General features: G+C 36.2%; 1 protein-coding gene across 4 annotated transcripts in view; it reads left to right on the forward strand.

Annotated features, from left to right (window-relative positions):
- Positions 1-1,906: 1,906 nt before the first annotated feature.
- POLG2 (DNA polymerase gamma 2, accessory subunit) overlaps positions 1,907-26,463 on the forward strand; it is a 29,659-nt gene continuing 5,102 nt past the window's right edge. Inside the window, exons 1-6 of one of the 4 annotated variants that reach the window (XM_001379307.5) lie at positions 1,919-2,668; positions 4,744-4,870; positions 5,401-5,506; positions 13,319-13,492; positions 24,106-24,246; positions 26,025-26,105. In XM_001379307.5, the coding sequence (XP_001379344.1) occupies positions 2,119-2,668; positions 4,744-4,870; positions 5,401-5,506; positions 13,319-13,492; positions 24,106-24,246; positions 26,025-26,105 (1,179 nt within the window). In that variant the 5' untranslated portion in view covers positions 1,919-2,118. Of the gene's footprint in view, positions 2,669-4,743; positions 4,871-5,400; positions 5,507-13,318; positions 13,493-24,105; positions 24,247-26,024; positions 26,106-26,463 lie in introns of all 4 variants that reach the window. The other 3 variants (XM_007482791.3, XM_007482792.3, XM_007482793.3) reach the window with 3 other exon arrangements.

The following is a 26,463-nucleotide window of genomic DNA, read 5'->3' on the forward strand; positions in this document are numbered from 1 at the left end:
GAAGATAGCTATAATATGAGCTGACCAAGGAGGGATTCCTGTGATGACAATTTGAACCAGTTTTGGCAGGAACATTATTTCATGATAATAAGGACAAAGCTGATTTCTTTTTCCTTTTAGGCCCTCACTACTTTTAAGTCATTCTAGTCACTGGTTTTAGGTTAAATTGAGGCTTTTTCTAGATTTATGATCTTATGGAGTAAGCCCAGCTGGTGTGCTTTTCTGATTGTTGGGTTTTTCAGTCATCCAACCTTTAAGACTAAATCCCCATTTTCTTGGCCAAGATATTGGGGTAGCTTTACCATTTCCTCCAGCTCATTTTACAGATAAGGACAAAGAGACATGGGTAAGTGACTTGTTCAGGGTGACCTCGATAAGAGATCAGATTTGAATTAAGTTCAAGACAGCCTGGCACCTTTCACCACATACTTTTTAAAAAGGCATTCCTATGAGATTTAAAGCCTGCTGCATAATGTGGACATTTGCTGCCTTTTAGTTTTAGTTTAGTTTTTTTTTTTTGCACTTTTGAGGCATGCAGGTTTTTTTTTATTTTTTCCAAGTCCCTGCCTTGTTGCCCTATTTGTCTTCACCATACACTGAACTCTGTTTAAAAACTTATTTTGTCTCTGTAGCTGCTTTGTTTTTAAAAGCCATAATTGTGGTATTCTCTATGTAATTTCCCAACAAGTATTCTCATTTTAGTTCTAGACCACAAAGCTAGTTCTGATAGCATGCTAATTCTTAAATTGCTATGGCTTTCCCCTAGTCATATTTCACTGAATGAAAACCATCCTATTTAAGGACTAGCTCAACCTACATTTTCTTTTTTAAAGGGGCTCCCCTTTCTGCTCCAGCTCCCATTCTTCCTTCAGAACCCTTGCACGCACCTATTTTGTTTCCAAAAGATTGTAAATTCCCGAAGGTGAGCATAACATTTGTATAACATTTGTAAAGCCATCTATATTCTGGAAACCCAAATGAAAAACTTAAACGATATTTTAAGTGGTCACTCCAGCTAGGAGTCATTGCCTCTACTAACAGAACTTCCATTGCACTTTGCTTATCCAGTCACTTAGTTAAAATGTGTGTGCGTCTGTTTTCCTTACATTGTAAATTTCTCGAGGACAAAAGACCAAATTTTGTACGATACAATACTGTATCTTTGCACTTAAAGCCTTGTGCAAAAAAATAAAAACTGAAAGCTGATAAAATTTGTTGAATATTTGTTTGATAGTAAAAATTTAGAAACAGCAGTGCGATCTCTTATGTTGAGAAGGATCAAATACCTTCCATTTAGAGCTGTTTATCCCATTTTTAAAAACTTGTTAGGTATATCAGATCCTAGGTTAAAAAAAAACCGAATTGTTTATACCATCGTGGCTTATTTTTAATCTAATGCAGTTTAAAGTTACCTGGGAGATAGGTTGCCAAGAAATGGCATGAGCTGCAAAGTAGCCCCGCAGGAGAGCTCACATTCGTTATCCCAGGGGCTCGACCCTGGCAGCCCATGGCGTCTTGGACGCGTAAGATTTTCCAGGGTGACTTTTAAAAATATTTTAAAAGATGACTACATTTCTACACCTAATATTTTCGTGCGTTTGCTTAATATTTGAGAATTGTTTCTATCAGTTTTTTTAAATATAAATTTTTTAATCGAAGCCATTTCCGGGAGTGTGACGGAATACTTCAGTCGAGGGGCGGAGCTGAAACAGGAACAGCGGAAATGGGTGAAATCTTTGGGAGGGGCGGAAGAGAAGGTCGGAGCAGCCTGAGACTGGAACCACGGAGAACTGATATCACTGAGTGGGGAGCCGGGGGGGGGGGGGGGGGGGGGGGGGATGGGCCATCTGAGGGCGGAGCAGCCAAAGCAGAGACAAGCCAGGGTGGGGCTCCGCCCCAGAGATAATCGCGAGTTTAGAAAGGCAAATATCGCGCTACTTTGGGGTAGGCGGTCAGGAAGCGCAGGTGCAGTACGCAAGGATACGTGACATGACTTTCTTCCTTTGAAATTTTGGGGTGGCTGGTCTCGTGTTCGCGGGACTTCCGGCGCTCCTGCGCAGCCATGATTCTTGAGCTGTTGTGGCGGTTTTTTGAGACTGGGGGAAATCCTAGAGGGAAATGACCTCGGCTATTGTGACTGGAGTCGGCCGCTGGATTTTGGGTGGCTCACAGTCCAGGATCTGGGCTCCCTTGGAAGCGGGTGGATGGGTGAGGCAAAGGAAGAGTAGAGGGCAGCGGAGGACTTATGTGAAGCACCCCGAGGGTGGCGATGACCACCCACCTGTCCCCAGGCCTGAGTGGAGTGAGGCCCTTTTGGATATATGTCAGAGGAGACATTTCCTAGCCGGGACCCAGCAGCCGCTCGGGAGGAACTCCCTCCGGAGCGGCTGCCACCCGGCCTTTGGTCCCCTTGGCGTGGGGCTCAGGAAGAACCTGGCTTCAGAGTGGTGGTCCTCAATGGCGGCATTCAGGGAGCATATCTTTCCTCTGGACGCCCCACACCATGAGCCGGGACCTGCCGCGCTCAGACCCCAGGGACTCTGTTTAATCCCCGCCGACTCTCTCTGGGGAGTCTTGCAAGACAAAGCATTAAGTAAAGAACAGCTAGTTACCTTTATTGAGAGCATGCTAAAAACTTCTGGGACACTACGGGAGAACCTCCTTTACGGTATGCTTGGCGTTTTTATGCTTGAAAGTAGAGCTCACAGAAAAACACCCAAGTTTTTCTAAATATTTACAGTAGCTTCTTTTTATTCATAAGGAAAAGAAGAGTATTCGATTTGTGGGGCAATATTTTTGAGCTCTGCTGTTGAGTTCATAGGTTAAATTTTGGTTTTGTGTCATATCTACTGGTGGTATGCTGGCATTTATCTAAACTGCAGGAAATTGGCCTATAGATTCTTTTTCGTTCTCTTACAGTATAAAGGATCTCATTTTTTTTTCCTTAAGACCTTCCGTCTTGGAATCAATACTGGGAGCTGGGAGGGTCTCAATTTTTTTAAAAGACCCTTTTATTAATATCTTGTTTTTGCAAAGCCTTCATTTCTCCCCTCCTACGGAACGTTTCTGAGGACTTTAGTTTAAAACAGTCTTTCGGTATGATCTCTATGCAGTGAACTCTGTGGCTTATAGAGACATAGAAGAAAAATTTTGTCACTGCTTTGAATAGTAACCTCATATTTTGTGATAAGTTTAATATTTTGTTCAATATTTATATAGTTTTTGGACAGCCAGATGGGAGAGAGGACAGACTGTAGGGCCTGGAGTCAGGAAGGCCCGAGTTCAGATGTTGCCTTAGGCACTTAATAGCTGTATGCTGTATGACTCTGGCCAAGTCACTGAACTCTTGTTTGCCTTAGTTTCCTCATCTGCAAAATAAACGGAAGGAAATGACTGGCTACTCCAGGATCTTTGCCAAGAAAACTACAAATGGGGTTACAAAAAGTGGGACACAACTAAACATCTGCATACTGTTATTTTTAATGTACGCAAAGTACTATCTCCCTTTAATTAAAAAAAAAAAAAGATTTTGTTAGCGTCAATCAGTAAACATTTATTAAACACTTACTATGTGTTTAGGCTCTGTGCCTAAACCCTGTGAATACAGATACAAAAAAAAAAATCAACCTCCTTTCCCTTAAGGAGCTTGCCAGCTAATATTAGGAAGAAGACAATTTGTATATAAAAGGAAGCTGAAAGGGGAGAGGGGAGAAGAGAAGGAAACCTAATATAGAGGTCATAGTGGAAAAGTCAGAGATATCCTAAAAGTGAGGCCAGGTGAGAAACTAGTTATTCTGAGCAGAGCTCCCTCTTTAAAAGGAAGTTTTGGAGTTCATGATTCCTCCCTCCAATCCAAGAGTACCAAGGCTGATGTGGATTTCTCAATTAAGAGCTTTCTTGGGGCATAAAGGAAATGTCAGAGAAGTCCCAAAGTAAGTGTAACCAGATGAGAAAAGGAGTGGTAATTTGAATTATATGTCAAAATAAAAAAAAATTAAAAAGCCAACCAATACCATTTCCAGGTGTCTGAAGTTATTTTTGAGTCAGATTAAAATGAGTAGAACCAAGTTTTTAAAAGTGGAATGTTTCTTATGCATGTGGTAGCATTTGCAAGGATTGCAAAGATAGAGCAAATATTTCAGTATCAGTTTCAGTTGGAGGTCAGAAAGCATAGTGCTAGATTTGAAGTTAGGTTTCAAATATTTCACCCCAGGCATGTCACTACTTCCCTGAACCTCAGCTTTCTCATCAGTAAAATGGTGTTATCTATATCTACCCCCAAAGTAAGGGTTAAACTACAAGTTCAAATGAAATGTGTGTAAAGTATTTGCAAACATTCTAGTACTATCTAAATGATGGTTTTACTATGACCCAGTTTTAGTAGGTTTTGTAATGCTTAGAAAATCTATAAAGGCTGTTTTTATTGAGTTTTAGTCACTGCTAATTTGACATTAAAGTTAATATTGGGAATATTTTGATGTCTCAAAAAAAGTGAAAAGTATGAATTGGATCATCAACCTTAAGTAGAATATTCTAAAATACTAATTTAAAATGTTTCAGTAATTATTAACATGAAGACTACTAATTACAAGAAATGCTGAACTAGAATTTGTTCTTAATTATGTTTGTCACCATTTATACTGTGCTAAAATCTGAATACTAGAAATTTATGTGTAATTAAAACGTGTAAGAAAGTTTAATGAAATCTAACTTTATAAAGATAAATGATTTATATTTTGGCAGGTTCTTTGAAGCACTATGTTAATTGCCTGGATCTGGTAAACAAGAGGCTGCCTTATGGTCTTGCTCAGATTGGAGTATGTTTTCAGGATGTTCCTGATATTGGGCCCACATGTGATGGCATCAAAAGGTATAAATTCAGCTAAACCAATGGGTATGCAAAGATAAAGTGCTGTTCCTCTCATCCTTCAAAAAATTTTAACTGTCAGGGAAAAAGGACATATGCAAAGAAGTCTAATGCAAAGTAGAATGACACAAGTATATAAGAAAGATACATATAAAATATTGAGAGTTTAGAGATGGGGAGATCAACAAGGGTGACTTCATAGAAGAGAAACTATTTGAGATGGGTGACAAAAGATAAACAAGATCTCAATAGGTAGTGAGTAACAAAGAGGAAGCCAATTTCTTTTGTTTGGATTGCTTGAATTATTGGGAGGCAGAACAGGTGGGTTTCAAGGACCATGAGTAGAGTCCCCATCTGATTAGAGCAAGGATTTTTTGGAGCTGAAAGTAAATATGAGGTAAAGCTGGAAAAGTAGGTTGGCATCTAAATATCTGGGAACCCATATATTTTGATTTCAGATTGACTTTTCTAAAACAAATAATTAATGTTTTTACTCCCCAATTTTGACATTCCTGACTTTTCTGTTTTTAAAGAATAGGTGAAAGGACCATGTCTTCCCTGGTGTGGTTTACTGCCGCAAGAACAGCAAGCCAGTGGCTTGATTTCTGGCTGCGACATCGACTTTTGTGGTGGAGAAAGGTATTCTGATAGACATCTTAAATTTAAAAAAAAAAAAGCCTTTTTTTTAATTAAGTAGAGGCAATATATATTTAAAAATTTTTATTTTTCAAATTTTACAAAACAAAGCAAGCATTTCATATACAAAGAGAAAGATTGTACATAAATGAAATCACAAATCTCTTATATGTTTAGCTTATTTTTCTTTATATAAATCCCATATACAAGTGTCCCAGGCCTTTCTCACTCTTCCCCAAATCACAGAATTATCTGAGATGTGTTCATACAAATTAAGTCTTTCATATTTTCATCTTTCAATTCATTTTTTGGAGGTAATATTCACAATTTATTCTTTCATTTATTCTGTAGCTGTGATAATGTTCTGTTGGTTCTACTGATTTCACTGTTCATTATCCCCTGTAGTTCTTTCCAAGTTTTTTAGCCTGCTTGTCGCTTTTTATGGTGCAGTAATATTCCTTCACAATTATATACCACAGTTTGTTTATCCATTCCTCAATTGATGGACATTCCCTCAATTACCAGTTCTTTGCCACCACAAAGAGAGATGCTGTAAATATTTTGAAACATGAATTATTTTCCTTTTTTCCCTGATCTCCTTAAGAAACAGACCCAGCCACACAGTTTTATAATTCTCCAGTTGTAATTCCAAATTGCTCTCCAGAATGGTTGGACTAGTTCACAACAGAGTATTAGTGTCCTCATTTTTCTACATCTTTAATATTTGTCATTTTGCTCTTCTATCATTTTAGCTAATCTAAGGGATGTGAGTTGTTATGTCAGAATTATTTTGGTTTGCATTTCTCTGATCAGTAGTGATTTAGAGCACTTTTTTCATGTACCTATACATGGCTCTGATTACTTCATCCAAAGATTTCTGTTCATATCTTTTGCCTATTCATCAGTTGGAGGATGGCTCTTATTCTTAATAAATTTGAGAAATAATATATTTTAGATATGAAATGCCTATCTGAAGGCTATCTATAAAATTTTCCCCCCAATTTTTTGCTTTCCTTCTAATCTTGGCAATATTTGTTTTATTTATACAAAACCTTTTCAATTTAATGTACTCAAAATTTTCTGTTTTATATTTCACAATGTTTTCCATCTCTTGTTGACTTAAAAATTCCTCTCTTACCCATAAATCTGATTGGTAATATGTTCCCTGTTTTTCTAACTCACTTATGATATCTCTTGTCTAGATCATGTATCCATTTTTATCTTTTCATAGTGAATGGTGTGAGATATTTGTCTGTACTTAGTTTTGAGGCAGTATATTTTAATAGAGAGAGGTGGACTTGTGTTCAGGAAAGACAAGTTCAAATTCTTAATCACAGATAACTCATATATCCTCATGTAAAAAAAACTTTTGGCAGGTCTAGATTTATGAGATTTAAACAACGAAATGAACTTATTTGTGTATTTCTTGCAATTTAATTATTTTTATAAGTAACATTGAATTCAAGAGTTGATATTTCAGGTAATAGTCCATGCAAAAAAAATAAACTGGTTTTTAATCATCTGTTATCTTTAATGTTAAAAATTACACAATTGTTCACTTTAAAACCTGTTTCAAATGTTGATATTTTTTCCTGAAACATAATGTAGTTACAATAGACACTATTACAATGAAGATTTTTGTATAAAAGTTTTTATCTATAGTAGTAATACTTAATGATCATCAGAAGATTTCCATGGCTTCTTGTTACATTCAGGATAAAATTTAAAGTTTAAACTTCCTAATCTGTCTGTAGAAAGGTCAAGAGAGATGAAGAATGAGTAAAAAACCACTAGATTTGGCAATAAAAAGATCACTGATTACTTTGGAAAGAGCAGTTTTAGTTAAATGATGAGACTGGAAGCCAAACTGTAGAGAGTTAAGAGATTTGAGAGGAAAGAAAAGTGGAAAAGAAGAAGCCATTTCATTTAAACACAAAAGGGAGGAGAGCCATGGGTAATGGTCAAGTATGGATTATTGTAGGCAGTAGGTAAGCAGCCTCTAGGCTTCTAAGAGGAAGAGATTAAAAATTAGTGAAAGGGTGTGGATTATATAGGAGGCAATCTCTTGGAGAAGACAGGATGGAATAGGATCACTTGAGCACCCAGAAGGGTTTTTAGAGGGATTAGCCTTGGCAAGAAGGGACACATCTTCATTTGAGATGAGTAGAAGAGAGGAGAAGAAGGAGCTTTTGGTAAATGGGCTCAATTTTTTTTACAGTGAAATAGGGTAGGAGGTGGAGGAAGGTTGCCATGGGAGGTTTAAGGATGGATGAAAAGATTTGGAAAAACTTTTGTGGTCAATGGGATAGTAAATTTGATTGGGAAGGTGAAAAGTAAGGACCTAATTGAAAGTAACACATAAATTTGAGGTGGACTAGTCAGCATGGTCATTGATTTCTTCCACCTCCATTCAGCAGTACAAGAATAATGCAGTAGATAGTGAGAGTAGTCCAAGGTTGAGGTTGGCAAGACATGATTTTTATAGGGTATGGGAGGTGACAAGAGACTTTAATGTAAGACATGGTAAATTTGAACTCTATTGAGTCAAAATGGGGAAGTGAAGAGAGTATAGTCAATACAGGGTTAGATGGCTTGGGAAAAATAACTTAGGGTTAGAGGTATTGGAGGTTGTTAGAAAGGTAAAGAACAAGGTTAGGCATGGTAAAGTCCATAAGATTCATAAAAGATTAAAGTCAGATAAAGGAACTTTAGAGTTCATGAACATGAAAATAGAACACTTACTGGTGATGGAAATATCAAGATATGACCATCTTTGTGTTTAGATAAGTAAAATGGAGGAAAAGGTCTTGGGAACTGAGTAAATTGAAGAACTAGGGAGTTAAGTATATTTGAGGGAGCATCAATATATATCTTAAAAAAATGTTTTTTAAACCTTTCCTTCCATCTTAGTATCAATTGGTTCCAAGGCAGAAGAGTGGCAAGGGCTAGGCAATGAGGGTTAAGTGACTTGTCCAGGATCACACAGCTAGGGAGTGAACCTACTCCTGCCTCTAGGCCTGACTCTCAATCCACTGAGCCATCCAGCTGCCCCCCATCAGTATGTATCTCGAAGTGCCCTTGTAAGAGGGCAGAATTTGGAGTGGAGAGAGACTGTGAGTTAGATAATGAACTCATTGAAGAAAGGAGAATCGGAGCTTTAATAGATAGTGGTCACCAAAGTTTATAATGGGTGGTAAAGATTCTCAGAGTATTAGAAATTGGCCAATTAATAGTGATAGAGGGAGAGTTTAGAAATGGCAAAAGGGGAACAAGGCATATTCCAGCTCCTCCACCATGACTAATGATGAGGGGATATGAGTGAAGGTAAAACCAGTACTGGAAAAGCTGGCCAGACATGCAATGCCACCAGGAGGGATTCTGATCTCAATGCTAGAGGATGGTTGACAGTGAGAGATTAAATAAACTGAAAACAAGTTTGTGATTCAGAGAAATGGGCAGTCCTGGAGTGGAATAGAGGAGTATTAAATTTATTTGTGGTTGGACTCTGAATATATAATATGTGGTTGCCAGGGATTTAAATTTCTAAATCCCAAATGAATTACTAAAGTAAAATGAATTTATGGTAGTTTATTTACAATAGAGGGAAGATATTAAGGAGAGAGAGAGAGAGAGAGAGAGAGAGAGAGCGTTCTCAGAGAGAGAGAGAGAGAGCGCTCTCAGAGAGAGAGAGAGAGAGAGAACACGAACGAACGAACTCTGGCTTCCTCTGAGCCAGTTAGAAATTTCTAAGCCCCAGCCAGGGGAAAAGAGACTCAAGATGATGGGCCTCTCCTGGAGGCTTCTCGTCTCCAGAAAGGCAGAGTCACTAAGTCAGCCTTTCACTCACCAACGATGACCGTCTAAATGAAAAGAAGTCTGGGTGTCTGTCATCTGGTCACTCCTCTGAGTCCAACTCTGAGTCAGAGATCCTTCATCCAATTTGAAACTCCAATCGAATATATCTCTTCTTTTGGCCTTTTGTCCTCTTTTTAAAGAATCTTTTTCTCTTGTGTCACCTCCTCTAAATTTCATGTCTACAAATCACAGCAGATGCTTTTTTCCAGGACTGCCCACTCTTTAGTTCTCACCTTCTTTGGTTAGATTATATATGTTTGGGTTACTTAACACGTTTTTTGTTAAATTCACCTTTTGTAGTTACTTAATACCTTTTTGTGCTTAAAATGGGTAGATGTACTTAAAATACTGAGTTATCACCTTTTTGTAGATTAAAATCTAAAAATAGATTGTGGATTACAATTCTAGCTTCACTATAAAGGAAGAGCTAAGTACCTTCACTGTTACAATCATGAGATTACAATTTTATCTTTACAATAAAGGAAGAGTTAAGTATCTTCATTGTTACAATCAGGAGATAGCTAAATCCAATCTTCACAGGAGGAATGAATTAGGATAGGAAATGGATAAGGTTTGTAGATTAGTAGATGGGTTTAGAATCACTGGATTGGGAAGAACATTAGGGGATGAGAATATGCTAAACTTTGAGAAATGAATCCAAGTAAATATAAGTAGTTGGAGAGAGATCTGTTGAGAGAAGCAAGTGATTTCAAGGTCCTCCTTTGAGGTCCACCCTTACTGCAGGCAGGAACTGTCATATTTATGTCTTATTCCCTCTTGCTTTTATGAGGTCACTTAAAGCTGTTGCTAGATTTTTCCCTTCTATTGGCTAGAACCAACTTACACATTCCTCTTAATTCTGCTTACTAGTATTTTATCCATATTCTTTCACCACCCCAAAGACAAGGGGGAAAATTTAAAGCCTTTCCTCTACTTTTTTTCCCTGATTAGTACATAACCTGGATCTCTGTTTTACTCTCTTTTCTCCCCATCTGAGAAAGTGCAAGATACATTTTTTAAAAAAGGAAATTAAACTACAGAAATAACTATATTCCATATTCATGACCTTCTCTAGCTCTAATTCCTATAATCTTGTTTTTATTCCTTTAATTTGCCTTCTGCCTCTACATTTTTTACATTTCAATTGTCATTATCTTTTACTATAGTTTCTACCACTTTGTTTTTTGTTCATATTTCTGTAGTCTCTAACACTTGTTTTGTTCCTTGAGAACTTTAATTTCTATCTTTATTTCTTTTACATCTTAAGAATTGTCAGAGATACTGAAAGACTCTCCTTAAGTCATACAGTCTATAAGGCATGACTTGAAACTAAGTCTTCCTGACTTTTAAAGTTAGCATTTCTCTACTATATCATATGCTTCTCCAATACTATCAATTTATTGAAAAGGTGTTAATCTTCATTGGTACAGGAAGTTTCCTCCTTGGGGAATTGCCAAGAAAAATTGAGGGTCAGGCACATTACAGAAAAAAACTTCTTTGATATTTTCCCTGAAATCTCTTGCTCTTCTGAATTACTCATTCAAACATTCAATCATTTTTAAGCACTGACCATGTAGTGAGTACTTTACTAGGGCCTAGGGATACAAAGGCAAATGTAGTAGTCCCTGCTCTCAAGCAGTTTGAATTCTATCAGGCGTGAAGATAGAATTAACTTTCCCTTTGTCTATTTTTAGTTAATCAAATCAAGTACTTAAAGTACCTCTCTTTAGCACTTAGTTAAGTAAGAGAGTTCACAAGTCACTTACTAGCTCACACCTCCAAAGGTCACAAGCACTGTGATAGGCAAATTGGGAGGCTGATTGGTTCCTGTGAAGTGGGGGAGTGACAGGAAGTGACAAGTGGAGAAAATTACTTTAAAAAGGCCAGCCCAAGCATTCTGGGATTCACTTTGCATAGGTTAGCTGGAGGAGGACTCTATGCTTCCTTGGTGAGAGAGACCCTCTCTTGGTTGGTGCTTTGGTGGGATACGCTCTTTAGCCGGACTTCACTAAATCAGCACTTAGGCTGCATAGGCTAGACAAGGTTCTCTCTCCTTCCTATATTTCCCACTTTGAATATCTCTACCTTGTTGTAAATAAAAGCTGCTAACAGTCATTTTTGACTTAAGGATGTAAGGAGTAAATTTAGGGGTTTTGACTAATGTATTATACTAATGGTCGCCAGGGATTAATTCAAATCCCAATAAAAATACTCAAGTCAGTTTGGGAATTTTATGGTGGTTTAATTAATATAGAGGGAAGGAATTAAGGAGAGAGAGAGAGAGACACTAATTCATAGACCTCAGCCATGAGGTCTCCTTTGATTGAGATGAGGAGCCTCCTAGGAGGATAATGTTTTAGGAAAGGTAAAGACAAAAAAATCAGCCTAAACTTTGAGAGAGCTCAGGGAACGTGCTTCACCTGACCCACGCCGAGACACCAAAACGCCAAAATGCCACCCAGCACAAAGAGCCAGAGCCATGTCTCCAAGAAAGACCCAGAGAGAGATCCAGAGCTCAGTGCCTCTGCTGCCAAAAAGAGACTGGTCAGATGAAGTGACACACATCACTTCCTGTGTCTCACATGTACCAATCGTAGCTTAAGCTTGACTTAGTACAGCCCAGGGGGTCTGTCAGTTGTTTCTTATTTGTCACTTCCTAGCACACGTCTATCATAGGCCGTCCTCCTCAACACTTAATCCTTAAGTAGGGGTGTTTACATTCCTGTTTGTTAGGATTTTTAAAACTAATCAGGGTGTAGAAAACCTAAAACTCACAATGGCTAATATTTTATAAACAGCGACCAAAATCTCACTTTTATAATTCTCATATTGAGTCAAACCTAATTTTAAATCTTACACAGGAGAGACAAAAATTATATATATATTATATATATGTACATATCTGTCTATCTATCTAAAACAGTTTAGAGATGGAGGGCACCATCATTGGGGTTATTTCAAAAGGTCTTGCTGGATTTGTGCTAGGTTCACCTTACCCAGCAGATTGTGAAGTGCTTGCTAACTGAAATGAATCTTTTCTTTGAATGCATGCTTATTTTTTGCTTTTCAGTTAGGGTTGGACAGAAAGTCTGTTATCTTCAAGAAATGATGATGGCTATTTGTTTGGGATACTGCCAAAGAGGAAAACTGAGTGAAGGAATGAAAGCATTTATTAAGTACACAGTATGTGCAAAGCACTTTGTAAAAGTAGTAGAAGTGGCAATAAGACTTTCAGGAGGTCGTAGGACCTATTCTTCATTTTAATTATTCCTACTCATTTGGTTTCCACCATCCTTTCCTAACTATTCTTCCCCAAACCCCTCCAGTCCCTACATTAGCCCTGGGAGCTAGTCTTAATGATGTGAGGGCTAGTCTTGATGATGTGAAGCATTGCTTTGCAGCTGGGTCTCTCCTTTAATCTTTCTCCCTTCTAATATTTAATTCTTTCTTTGCTGCATTATTTTAAATCAACTTTTAATTACTTTTCTGGTCTCTTCTGTCTTGTTTCCTGTCCTTCATTCCTTTACAGCTCCCACTTTTCCGTGGACTTAGGTCTGACCTTATTCATGGGTCTCAATTTCTGCAATCGGTTTTCCCTGACAGTGCCAGCTTTTTAACCCCCAAAGTTAGGTGACTAAAATAACAGCTTTCACAAGGGTTGCATGACCATTCTTCTTCAATATGAAGATTATGGAAGTGCCTAGAAAAATAGGCTAGCAAGTTGATCTTTTTCTGTAAGAATTACCTTCTAGGGGATCCTTTAATTTTTTGCCTTGAGTAGGGTTTCTGAAATTTTTTTTTTTACTTATTTAGTTTGGTAGTAGGAAGCCATCCTATATAAAAAACTTAGTACTTCTGCATCTTCCTAGAATTACTCTAAAGTCTCATTTCTAAAATTGGAACTCAACATTAAACTTAATGAAATAGAAATATATGAACATTTGAACTTTTCTTTTTTAGTTTGCAGTAAGTCCATCCAACTTTAGCAGCAGTGACTGTCAAAATGAAGAGGGACGGAAAGGAAGCAAGCTGTTCTACAGTTTTCCCTGGGGAAAGGAGCCAATAGAAACACTCTGGAATCTTGGAGACCATGAACTTTTACAGTTGTATCCTGGAAACAAATCTAAATTACATGTAGGATGATTTATTTTGTCTTGACTATACATATTCTTCATAATAATCTGAGTGGTGAGGGTCCTAAATTATGATAACTTATTTTCATGGTTGGGATAAACAGGAAAGAGAGGTAATGGGAGTTAAGAAACTGAGAGGCAAGGGTTTTCAAAGTTGTACTTATTTTTTGGTAGATAGTGTGCTAGGAATTATAGAAGACTAGGAGTCTGATACTGACATTACTGGAAAGAAGAGAGAGTGCCCCAAGAAGGCAGCAGTAAAGATTCAGACCGGATAGAGTGAACTTTAAGAGAAGAAAATAACCTAACTGTGTGATCCTGGGCAAGGCACTTAATCCCAGTTACCTAGCTCTTACTTCTTCTGCCGTGGAACTCTTACTAGAAATAAATTCTAAGACAGAAGGCAAGGATTTTTTAAAGAGGAAAAGTGACTCCTAAGTGATAGTAGAGGGAAGGTCTAAAAGTGCCATTGAGTGATGAATATGGCACTTATTTCTCTTGGCCATGTTCTAGGGAGAAAAGGGGCAGCCAGTTTCGGAATAGGTGCCTTAAGGAGAAAAATAGGTTTCCGTGAATCCCAGAAAGTGGAAGGAACATTAAAGGAAGAGATTTAGGATAAAGGAGTTAAACAATGAAGAAAGATTATGAATCTAATGAGAAAAGTAGGGCTGAACTGTATTTAGAGGTGGGTTTGGGAAGAAGTAGTAGTGGAAAGGAGTTTCTGTCTAGACAGAAGGTGGTTCTGAGGTACAAAAATTAGAGAAACAGAAATTTGTTCATATCTTTCCTGAACTCCAGTTTCGCATCACCAACTAGACCTATTAGGTGTTTCTAACTCAGTGTTTTAAAGGGATATCTCAAGCTTAACATGTCCAAAACTGAATTCTCTTCATCCCTCTCTCTTAAAGCCACCCCTCACTATTTTTTTTTTTGAGAACATCACCATGTTTACAGTCACCCAGACTGCTGTGATTACTTACTCTTCTTAACCCGATCAATTGCCAAATCTTGTCTGCTCTGTCTCCCCAGTGACTCTGGAATCTGTTCCTTACTCTTCATACTTGCACTGCTAGCCTAATTCAAGCCCTCATTGCCTTTCAACTGGATTATTGAAATACCTAGTAGCTCCCTTTTCTAATCCATCCTCCACATAGCTTCCAAAGTGCTAAAGCATAGGTTTGACCTGGTCATGCTGGTAGTTCCCTGTTATATTTCAGATCTTTAAAAGCACTTTATAATTTGACTCCAGTCTGTCTTTCCAGCTTTGTTGTATATTATTACTCTCACTTCTGGATATTCTTCATTTACAACACTCCATCTCTGATCTTTGTGATTTTATAGAAGCCATTCACCCATATCTCAAATGCACTGTCATCTCACTCACACTTCTGCAGTTCCTAGTTTCCTTTAAACCTTGATTCAGACATCAGTTCCTGAAGTCCTTTCTGATTCCTATCTTCTGTATCTTACTGTCTTCCAACAAAGCTACCTTGTGTTATGATTAAAATTCTCTGGAGATTGTATGTTAATTTATAACGATTTATTAGTAAAAGTTAGAGAGAGAGAAACACATAGTCCCCTGGCTGAGCCTAACTAATCTAGTTTTGCCATACTTGTCTCTTTTTGAAACCCAGCAAGAGTCTTCAGCCCAAGAGAGCCAAGAGCTGAAAAGCCCAAAAAGGCTTTCCCACTTTCTTGGTTCTCTCAAAAGTCACTGACTTCACTCCTGGGCCTGTCTGGTTGGAAAGGCTTGACTTCAGTCCGGGTCAGAGCCCAGTCTTCTGGATGCCAGGAGTTACTAGAGACTAGAGGCTGGCCTCTTCTGGGACACCAAGGAACCATGAGGCCTCCTGTAGTACACATGCTCATCCAGTCAAAGTGTGGGGCTGTGTGTGTCCCTGCCTCAAATGTGTTTCTTGTAAACAACATATAGTAGGATTCTGTTTTTTAATCCACTCTGCTATCCGCTTCTGTTTAATGGGCGAGTTCATCCCATTCACATTAAGCGTTATGATTACTAGCTGTGTATTGCCCTCTATTGTATTATCCCTTTTAGAAACTACTCTATTCCCTTTCACTCTATTCCTCCTCACCAGTATTTTGCTTTTTGTTTATTCCCCTCCTGCCTGAATCCCCCTCTTTTCAATTACTCCCAGCTTCCCTTGTTTTGTTCTTTTCGACTTCTCTGTAGGGTAAGATAGAATTCTGTGTTCCACTGAGTATACTCATTTTTCCCTTTCTGAGCCAGTTTCAAAGAGTAAAGTTGAAGCATTGCCCATCACCACCCTTATTTTCCCCTCTCTGTATTGGTTTTTCTCACCTCTGTTATATAATTTATCCCATTCTTTCTCTCCCTTCCCTTTTCTCTCAGTGCAACCCTCTCTTTCAGTCCTTGATTGATTTTTTACATGTCATTCATATACATATATATTGTATCATACATACATATTGTTTCATATCACATTTACATATATATATCATCATATATTACCATAATCAGCTTACTTTTCTACCCTCTTTCAGAATAAATTCCTTCTATCTTCTTTACTACTGAGAGTAATTTTTGAGAATTATAGAAATCCTCTTTCCATGTAGACATATTAACATTTTTACCTTAATAAGTCCCTTAAATTTTCTATTTCTTATTTGCCTTTCTGGGTTTCTCTTGTGTCTTGTATTTGGCCTTCACATTTTTTGTTTAGGTCTGACTTATCCCTCAAAAATGCTGGGAAATCTTCTATCTTATTGAATGACCATTTCCCCCCCTGAAAGAATATACTTAGTTTTGCTGGGTAGGTGACTCAGGGTTGTAAATCCAAATTTTTTGCCTTTCTGTATATCATATTCCATGCCTTCTGATCCTTTAACATAGAAGCCGCTAGGTCCTGAGTGATCCTGATTGTAGCTCCATGGTATTTGAATGATTTCTTTCTGGCTGATTGAAGTATTTTTTCTTTGGCTTGGTGGGCTCTTGAATTTGGCTATTATATTTCTGGAAATTGTCAATTGAAGATTTCTTTCTGGAGGTGATCTGTGAATTCTTTAAATTTTAATTTATTTTCTTGTTCAAGGATCTCTGGGCAGTTATCTTTGATATTTTCTTCTATGATATCCAAGGTTTTTTCTTCATCATGGTTTTCAGGTAATCCAATGATTTGAGGCAATGTGACACACATATTTAAGGTAAAAGGCTGGAGGAGAATATATTATGCATCATCTAGAGTAAAAAAAGTAGAAGTAGCAATCATGATACCAGACAAAGCCAAAGTAGAAATTGATCTGATTAAAAGAAATAAGGAAGGAAATTACATTTTGCTGAAAGGTATTCTAAACAATGAAGTAATATCATTACTAAACATTTATGCACCAAATTGTATAGCATCCAGATTTCTAAAAGAATTGTAGGAGCTCATGAAGGAAATAGATAGTAAGACCATACTAATGGGGGATCTTAACCATCTCCTTTCAGAAACTAGATAAATTAAACCAAAAAATAAATAAGGGAAGTAAATGAAATGCTAGAAAAATTAGAGTTAATAGATATCTGGAAAAAACAGAATAGGAATAAAAAAGGAGATACTTTCTTCTTAGTAATACATGGTACATATACAAAGATTGACCATGTACCAGGGCATAGAAATATTGCAAACAAATGCAGAAAAGCAGAAATAATAAATGCCAATTTTTCAGATCATAATGTGTAAAAATTATAATTAACAAAGGTGCATGTAAAGGCAAATTTAAAGTTAATTGGAAACGAAATCATCTAATTCTTCAAAATAGATGGGTCAAAGAAGAAATCATAGAAACAATTACAGACTTCATTAAAGAGAATGACAATGAGGAGACATCATATCAAAACTATGGCATACAACCAAAGCAGTACTCGGGAAAATTCCTATCTTTCAGTGCCTATACCAACAAAATAGAGATGATAAAGATCAGTGATCTGATCAGTGAATTGGGCCTGCAACTCAAAAAATTAGAAAAAGAACAAATTAAAAATCCCCAGATAAAAACAAAATTGGAAATTCTACAAATTAAAGGAGAAATTAATCAAATTGAAAGTAAAAGAACTGTTGAACTAATAAATAAGACTAGGAGCTAGTACTTTGAAAAAGCAAATAAAATAAATAAGGTACTGGTTAATCTAATAAAAAAAGGAAAAAATCAAATTAATAGTATCAAAGATGAAAAGGGTGATCACACCTCTCTCTAATAAAGAGGAGATTAAGGTAATTGTTTGCCAATTATATGGCAATAAATATGACAACCTAGGTGAAATGGGTAAATATTTACAAAAGTATAAATTGCCTAGATTAACAAAAGAGAAAATAGAATACTTAAGCAATCCCATTTTAGAAAAAGAAATTGAACAAGCCATCAAGGAACTTCCCAAGAAAAAATCCCCAGGGCCAGATGGATTCACAAGTTAATTTTATCAAACATTTAAAGAACAACTAATCCTAATACTATAGAAATAATTTGCCAAAATAAGCAAAGAAGGAGTCTTACCAAATTCTTTTTATGACACAAATATGGTATTGATTCCAAAGCCAGGCAGACCAAAAACAGAGAAAGAAAACTGCAAACCAATCTCCTTAATGAATATAGATGCAAACATCTCAAATAAAATGCTAGCAAAAAAATCTACAGCAAGGTATCACAAGGATTATTCACTATAAATAGATGGAATTTATACCAGGAAAGTAAGGATAATTTAATATTAGGAAAACCATCCACATACTTGACCATATCAATAATCGAACCAACAGAAATCACATGATCATCTTAATAGATGCAGAAAAAGCTTTTGGCAAAATACGACACCAATTCCTATTGAAAACATTAGAAAGTATAGGAATAAAAGGGTCATTCCTCAAAATAATAAATAGTAAATATTACAAACCATCAGTAAGTATCATTTGCAATGGGGACAGATTAGAAGCCTTCCCAATAAGATCAGGAGTGAAGCCAGGATGTCCATTATCACTTCTTTTATTCAATATTGTATTAGAAATGCTAGCAGTAATAATTAGAGAAGAAAAAGAAATTGAAGGGATTGAAGGGCTGTCCTTTAGCTACCTCTTTGGTAATATCTCAAGATGCAAGCAAGATAGCCGATATCTCCAGGGCAAAGAAGGTGACAAACTGCAGAACTCAGAGTCAAGATAGGGAAAAGAACTGGTTCCAAGATTGAGTCTCCTGTTCTACAGAGACTTTACGCTTTGCTCCACGGAATCTCATAGAGTTCTTGTCTCCAACAGGAGGGGTCAGGAACACTAGCCTGGATTCTGATGTCATCGGTTTCTTGGTCTTCTTTATCTGGTACAAAAGGATCAGGCTTCTGTGTCTTCAGGAAAGGATTGAAGTAGGCAGTGAGGAGACTAAACTCTTTTCAGGTGATATGATGGTATACTTAAGGAACCCCATAAAATAATTTAAAAGGTTAGTGGAAATAATTAACAACTTTAGTAAAGTTGCAGGGTACAAAATAAACCCACATAAATCATCAGCATTTCTATATATTTCTAACAAAGTATGGGTGATACTGATACTGACTAAAATGGTTTTTGAGAAGGGGTACAATTTATATTAAATTCACACACATATTTATTTTATGCATATTTTATATGAGAGATAGTATGGTCTGGTGGATAGAGAGTTGGCATCAGAGTCAGGAAAACTTTGGTTCTAATCCTGCCTCTGACACATATTGGCTTTGTAACTGGGAAAATCACTTAATTTCTCAGTGTCCATAGGTTACTCTATAGATTCTAAATTGCAAAATAGGTATCAGTCTGCATTAGTAAAGAGTCTTCCTCATCAAGAAATCCCTATGCTAATGAATCATAATTCCTATCCCAGATTGAGTGCATTTATATGTTATACATCTTATCTTTCCTGATAAGACTATATGTTTGAGGACAGAGACTTGGATCTTTGTATGCTCACTCCCTAGCACAGTTCCTGATTCATGGATCCTCCATATCTGGTATGCACTCACCCCTCACTGGCACTTCTGCAATCTCTAATTCCCTTTAAACCTCATCTTGTACATCACCTACATAATGAGGCCTTTCCTGATAGACATTTCAGAGTAGTGATATAAGCACCTGATCAATTTTATCAATGGATTTATGGAAAGTATCTAGAATAGAGAAGCAAATTGGCTCCAAGGGTCATCCAGGGGGTGCAAGTACCTGTCCAGATCATGAATGAGATGGACAGGAAATAGATCAATTGTCATAATCATTGATAAATTTTGGGTTTTTATTTTCCAGGGCACTGGGCTGGGTGTTAGGGAGCTTAAACAACACAACACAACACCAGACCTGCCCCTTTATTATAGGAGGAACAGAACAAGTATTGCCTTCCTTACTGATCTGATAATCCTAAAGGGCATTTGTCAGGCAGATCTCAGGTATCCTTCATAGGATTGATTCCTTTGGCTGGGTGACCCAGCAGGGGCCAGTCTGAGGGCAACTGTGGACTTAATTTTTTTAAAATTTTCAATGTTAATTTTTGTTTTTGTTTTTTTGTTTTTTGAAAATTTTATTTAATTTGATGATTTAGAATATTTTTCCATGGTTACAAGACTCATATTCTTTCCCTCCCCTACCCCACCCCCCTCCTGTATTTGATGTGCAATTCTACTAGGTTTAACATGTGTCATTGTTCAAGACCTATTTGCATATTATTAATATTTGCACTAAGGTGATTTTTTAGAGTCTACATCCCCAGTCATATCCTCATTGACTCATGTGATCAAGCACTTGTTTTTCTTCTGTGTTTCCTTTCCCACAGTTCTTCCTCTGGATGTGGATAGTGTTCTTTCTCATAGTTATGGATCATTGCATTGCTACTAGTAGAGAAGTCTGTTACATTCAATTTTACCACAGTGTATCAGTCTCTGTGTACACTGTTCTCTTGGTTCTGCTCCTTTCACTCTGCATCAATTCCTGGAGTTCAAAACACCAGCATATACCACAATTTGTTCAGCCATTCCCTAATCAAAGGGCTTCCCCTCATTTTCCAATTTTTTGCCCCCACAAATAGCGCAGCTATGAATATTCTTGTACAAGTCTTTTTCCTTATTATCTCTTTGGGGTACAAATCCAGCAGTGCTAAGGCTGGATCAAAGGGCAGACAGTCTTTTAGTGTCCTTTGGGTGTAGTTCCAAATTGCCTTCCAGAATGATTGAATCAATTCACAACTCTACCAGTAATGCATTAATGTCCCAATTTTGCCACATCCCCCTCCAACATTTATTACTTTCCTTTGCTATCATGTTAGCCAATCTGCTAAGTGTGAGGTGATACCTCAGAGTTGTTTTGATTTGTATTTCTCTGATTATAAGAGATTTTGAACACTTAAAAATTTTTTTTCATTTATTTATTGTAGTTAATTTAGAACATTATTCCTTGGTTACAAGAATCCCCCTTCCCCCCTCCCCCCCTTCCCACACAATTCCACTGGGTATTACATTTGTCCTTGATCAGAACCTATTTCCATATTGTTGATGTTTGTATTAGGATGTTTATTTAGAGTCTATATCCTCAATCACAGCCCCTTGACCCATGTAATCAAGCAGTTGTTTTTCTTCATTGTTTTTACTCCCACAGCTTTTCCTCTGAATGTGGATAGTGTTCTTTCTTGTAGATCCCTCCAAGTTGTTCAGGATCACTGCATTGCCAGTAATGGAGAAGTCCATTATATTCAATTGTACCACAGTGTATCAGTTTCTGTGTACAATGTTCTCCTGGTTCTGCTCCTCTCACTCTGCATCAATTCCTGGAGGTCATTCCAGTTCACATGTAATTCCTCCACTTTATTATTCCTTTGAGCACAATAGTATTCCATCACCAACATATACCACAATTTGTTCAGCCATTCCCCAATTGAAGGGCATCCCTCATTTTCCAATTTTTTGCCATCACAAAGAGCGCAACTATGAATATTCTTGTACAAGTCTTTTTCCTTATTATCTCTTTGGGGTATAAACCAAGCAGTGCTATGGCTAGATCAAAAGTTTTTTAGCACCCTTTGGGCATAGTTCCAAATTGCCCTCCAGAATGCTTGGATCAATTCACAATTCTACCAGCAATGCATTAATGTCCCAACTTTGCCACATCCCCTCCAGCATTCATTACTTTCCATTGCTATCATGTTACCCAATCCACTAGGTGTGAGGTGATACCTCAGAGTTGTTTTGATTTGTATCTCTCTGATTATAAGCGATTTAGAACACTTTTTCATGTGCTTATTATTAATAGCTTTGATTTCTTTAACTGAAAACTGCCTATTCATGTCCCTTGCCCATTTATCAATTGAGGAATGGTTTGATTTTTTTGTACAATTGATTTAGCTCTTTATAAACTTGAGTAATTAGACCTTTGTCAGAGGTTTTTGTTATGAAGATTGTTTCCCAATTTGTTGCTTCCCTTCTAATTTTGGTTTCATAGAACACTTTTTCATGTGCTTATTAATAGTTTTGATTTCTTTATCTGAAAATTGCCTATTAATGTCCCTTGTCCATTTGTCAATTGGGGAATGGCTTGATTTTTTTGTACAATTGATTTAGCTCCTTATAAATTTGAGTGATTAGACCTTTGTCAGAGGTTTTTGTTATATTTTGTTGCTTCCCTTCTAATTTTGCAACTGTGGACTTTAAGGAGGATCATGAGAAAACAGGATCAGCCAAAGGATGAGAAAGAAGCCATGTTAGGATGTAACATAGAGCCTTGGTTGACCCAGGTTAGTTTCCATTTTTGTTCTTTGTAATCATTAAATTTATTTATTTTAAAAGGATATTTGATTGCCTTTAGAATATTTTGTAAAAATATTCATGATATTATTTTGAAGGGCAAAAGTGCAACATTTCTGATTTGCTGCCCTATTTCTTTGTATCTTTCAAAAGTAAAAAATATCCTCCTTGGGAGGAAAAAAAATAAAGAACTGGAGAGATTTTTACATACCAGAATATATTCACTGGATAAATTTTTTAAAAAGAAATAATCAGTGATCAATGACACATGTAAAACCCAGTGGAATTGCTCCTTGGCTCCAGGGGGGAGGGGAGGGAAAGAACATGAATTATGTAACCATGGAAAAATCTTATAAATTAATTAATTAAATAAAAATTTTCCATTAAAAGAAATAAGCAGGTAAAAGTAGAAAAAAGTCATTGTCCCACTTCTCTTTACCCCTACAAGAATTTCCTTGATCCGTTCTTGTGTAATCTTCATGATATCAGAGCTACGTAACTAGGTATTAAATTTTTAATCACTTATTGTGGTTAGGGAATATCCATCACTAGAATGATTGAAGTATCATTTGACACAAAAATACAACTTTATTTTGAATTTAAAATGATCATCTTTTTATTTTATTTGCCATCGGAATTTAAAACTGTACTCTTATCAATTGGTATACCTTGGTCTCCTTTAAGTTATTCTTAAATTTGAGTCCTTCTGGTGTTAACAGGCTAAAAAACCCCCAACAAAACACTTTTCATTGTTCTAAGCCTGAGATGACCCTATGGTGAATATTTCCTTACTGTCAACTGTGCTCTTCCTTGAAATGACCTTTTCTGTTTCTTATAGTTCCAAAAATTCAATACTGGTGACTCATAATTAGTTTGAGATGTGCTACAAAAATATTTGATACAATTAGTTAGTTAGTAAACTCTTCAGAAAGTTTATACCAGTTTAATTATTTTGTATCTGCTTTAATCTAGTTATGTCAGGATTACTTGGAAGAGTAACACCCCAAATATTATAAAGACATCATTTAACAATGCTTTTCGATTAACATCTAAATATGTTTCTGGAAGGATCACTTGTAGAAAATATTGAAAACAGGAATCAGCAGGGTGTGCAGTAAAAATAACAAGGTATAGTAAAATTTCTGTTATAGTGGGTTAGTCTGATTATTCTATTTAATGCAAATTTTACATATTGCGATAATATGCAAAGCATATTGGCAGGTTCTAAAGAATTAGAATGCCATAGAATACCCAACACTAAATCTAGATTTAATTTATTTTTTTCTTTGATTCAGAAGAAAGCACAAAATCCTGCAGTACTTTCAAGTTATTATTTTGAAAATAAATTGTTAGGACACTGTAGTGTTGATATGTGGAAATGTTAGTTTAATTTCTAGTTGATAGAAAACCAGATAACTGAAAGTTCATGATAGTAACATTGCTAAATATATTTTGAATAATTATAATTAATTTTAGAATATGTTAACAAAACCAATATGAAAATGTAAGCATGAAGAATTAATTCTAGGGCTATAATATAAGTGAGAATTTTTTTTTTAGAGCTTGTGAAACTGCCTTGGTGATTTGGTGCCACAGGGACAGTAATGAAGAAGAAAGGGTAGTGGCAAAATTTCTAATATACATGAAGAAACTTTAAATACTTCCAAAGTTAAGAAATTTAACATTTTAGATGACTGATTTTCCTTCTGAAGTAAAAAATAAGTAAGTTACTTGCTAATAAAATAACCTAGTCATTTAATAGTACCACAGGGATACCAAATAAAGAAATTTTGTGAAAGAAATGATTCAGCTTTTCTGATAAATGTATATTCTTCTTTTCTGTCAAGGGCCGTGATGGAAGAAAAAATGTGATTCCTCAAGTTCTTTCTGTGAGTGGAGATCTGGACCAAGGAGTGTTAGCATATCTCTATGATTCCCTTCAGCTAACAGATAAATCTTTTGTAGGAAAGAAAGATCTTCAGAGAAAGGTACTTTGGGAGACATAGGAAGGATATTCTTTGGAGATATTAAGGAAATCAAAATTATATATAATTGTTTCATTTTAAAGGTAGCAATTTTTAACATGAAGAAGTTTAATTTGCATAGATTTCTTTTGGGCCAAAGAATTTCAGTGCTTTTCATAATGGTATATCATGATAGGTATAAAGTTAGTTTTCTTTAATAGTGTAAAAGAAGGCCTCCCAAGTGGTCAGTTATGCAACCTGACTTGTTTACACTGAGATTAGTAGCTGCAACTGCCATATGGGCTCCTAGGGATTTCCAAAATATAGGTTCTATCCAGACCGAATCAGTGGACTTCATTGTCATCAACCTAGCATGAGACAGGACTAGCTGGTAGTGTTGACTTTTGTAACAAAGCAAAGGCAGGATAAAGGTAGAAAATTGTTGTGAATTAGTAAGTGGCTACAGCTTACCTAAGGAGTGGAAGCATGAAGACTACTGGAGGAACTTATCTTTGCCTACTTTAGGCAGTAAGGCTAAGGATGTAAATTTTTGTCAAGAATTTGGAAGTATTCCTCTATTCAGATGTATGCTAATATGTACCATTTTGTTTTTCTATATTCAGGCCATATTTGTATTGCGTAAAGGGTTTTGTATATAAGTTTTTATCTAAAAGTATAAATACATAATTTATATAAATATATTTCCCCCCATTGTTAAGTGACTTTTTGTAATGTAGAATCCATAGATGAGAATGAATAAGTTAAATAACAAATCACTATATTCTTTTTGAAAAAACGAAAATAAAAACAAACCCTTCTGTTTTAGAATTGATATTAAGTATCAGTTCCAAAGCAAAGGAGTGGTAGGAGCCAGGTAATTGGTGTTAAGTGAGCCAGGTAATTGGTGTTAAGTGACTTGCCCAAGGTCTCACATAGGTAGGAAGTGTTTGAGACCAGATTTAAACTCAAGTCCAGGCTTAGCTCTCTCTTCTGAGCCACCTAGTTGTCTAACTCATTATCCTCTTAACAATTTAGATGAATCATTACTTCCTTCCAGCTCTTCGAGATGAACTTTAGCAGAAAATTCAATCACTGATTTCACAGATGAGGAAATTGAGATCCTGAGAAAAGTAAAGTGATTTGCCCAGGTTCACTCAACAAAGTAGTAGTAAGAGCAGGAACTGGCTTCTACTTCTCTTAAAGTATGATGATCTTCAAAGCATACTATCTTTCACTTTATTTCCTTCATGAGGTTTTTTTTTTAATATGTATCTTCTATCATGAAATGATGTCCTAATTGGGTCCCATCACCATTTATGTCAATACCTCATTCCATGAGGAATATGGAAACATATATTGCATGAAAGCATTGGTATAGTCTATAATGGACCATTTATTGCTTCAGAAAGGGGAAAGGAGGGGAGAGAGAGAGAATCTAAATTGCAAAATGTCAGAAAACAATTGTCAATTGAGAAAATAAAGTTAAAGTATGATGATCTTGGAAGTCAAATAGGAGGAATTATTTTTTAAATATCCATGCAGAATTATTTCCAGTTGAACTAAACATTAATTTTTTCTCATGTCACATATCTCATCATGAGGTCTGAAATGGAAATGTTTGTGACAGTTGTAAGTTATCCTTTTTCTTGTTCACAATTTTTCATTATGTTGCAGTTTTAAACTAGTTTCCATTCTTGGCAAAAAATTTAAACTGTTGAATAATCTCTACGTTTGTGAATATTTCTTATGTTGTGTTTAATCAATGTAGACAATCAATTTTTTTCTCCATAATTATATATTAGGTACTTAAACTTCACCCTTGCTTAGCTCCAGTCAAAGTCGCTTTGGATATGGGAAGAGGTCCAACAATGGAGTTGAGACAGGTGTGTTATTAACATATACTTTAATTTCATGGATACAATTTTATCCATACTTTCAAACAAAAAAAAATCACCTTATGACTTAACTTTAATTTATATTTATTACTTTAGTGAAGCTTAAAATTTTTTCCTTAGCCTTTAACTTTGCAGTGAGCTAGTAAGTGAAGGTATTACTGGAGCAGGATATTTTATTTTATTTTATTTTTTAGGATATTTTAGTAAAGATAAATATAGTTTAATTTCATTCAGCAAGAATTGTTAAGTCTGCTATGCCAAGCATTGTGTGAAGCTCTGGAGACACAAAAGCAAAAATGACAGCCCCACTCCTTAAGGACCTTACATTTTATTCCAATCTCTTCTC

The sequence above is a fragment of the Monodelphis domestica genome, chromosome 2 (assembly GCF_027887165.1).
Source record: "Monodelphis domestica isolate mMonDom1 chromosome 2, mMonDom1.pri, whole genome shotgun sequence".
Taxonomy (NCBI): domain Eukaryota; kingdom Metazoa; phylum Chordata; class Mammalia; order Didelphimorphia; family Didelphidae; genus Monodelphis; species Monodelphis domestica.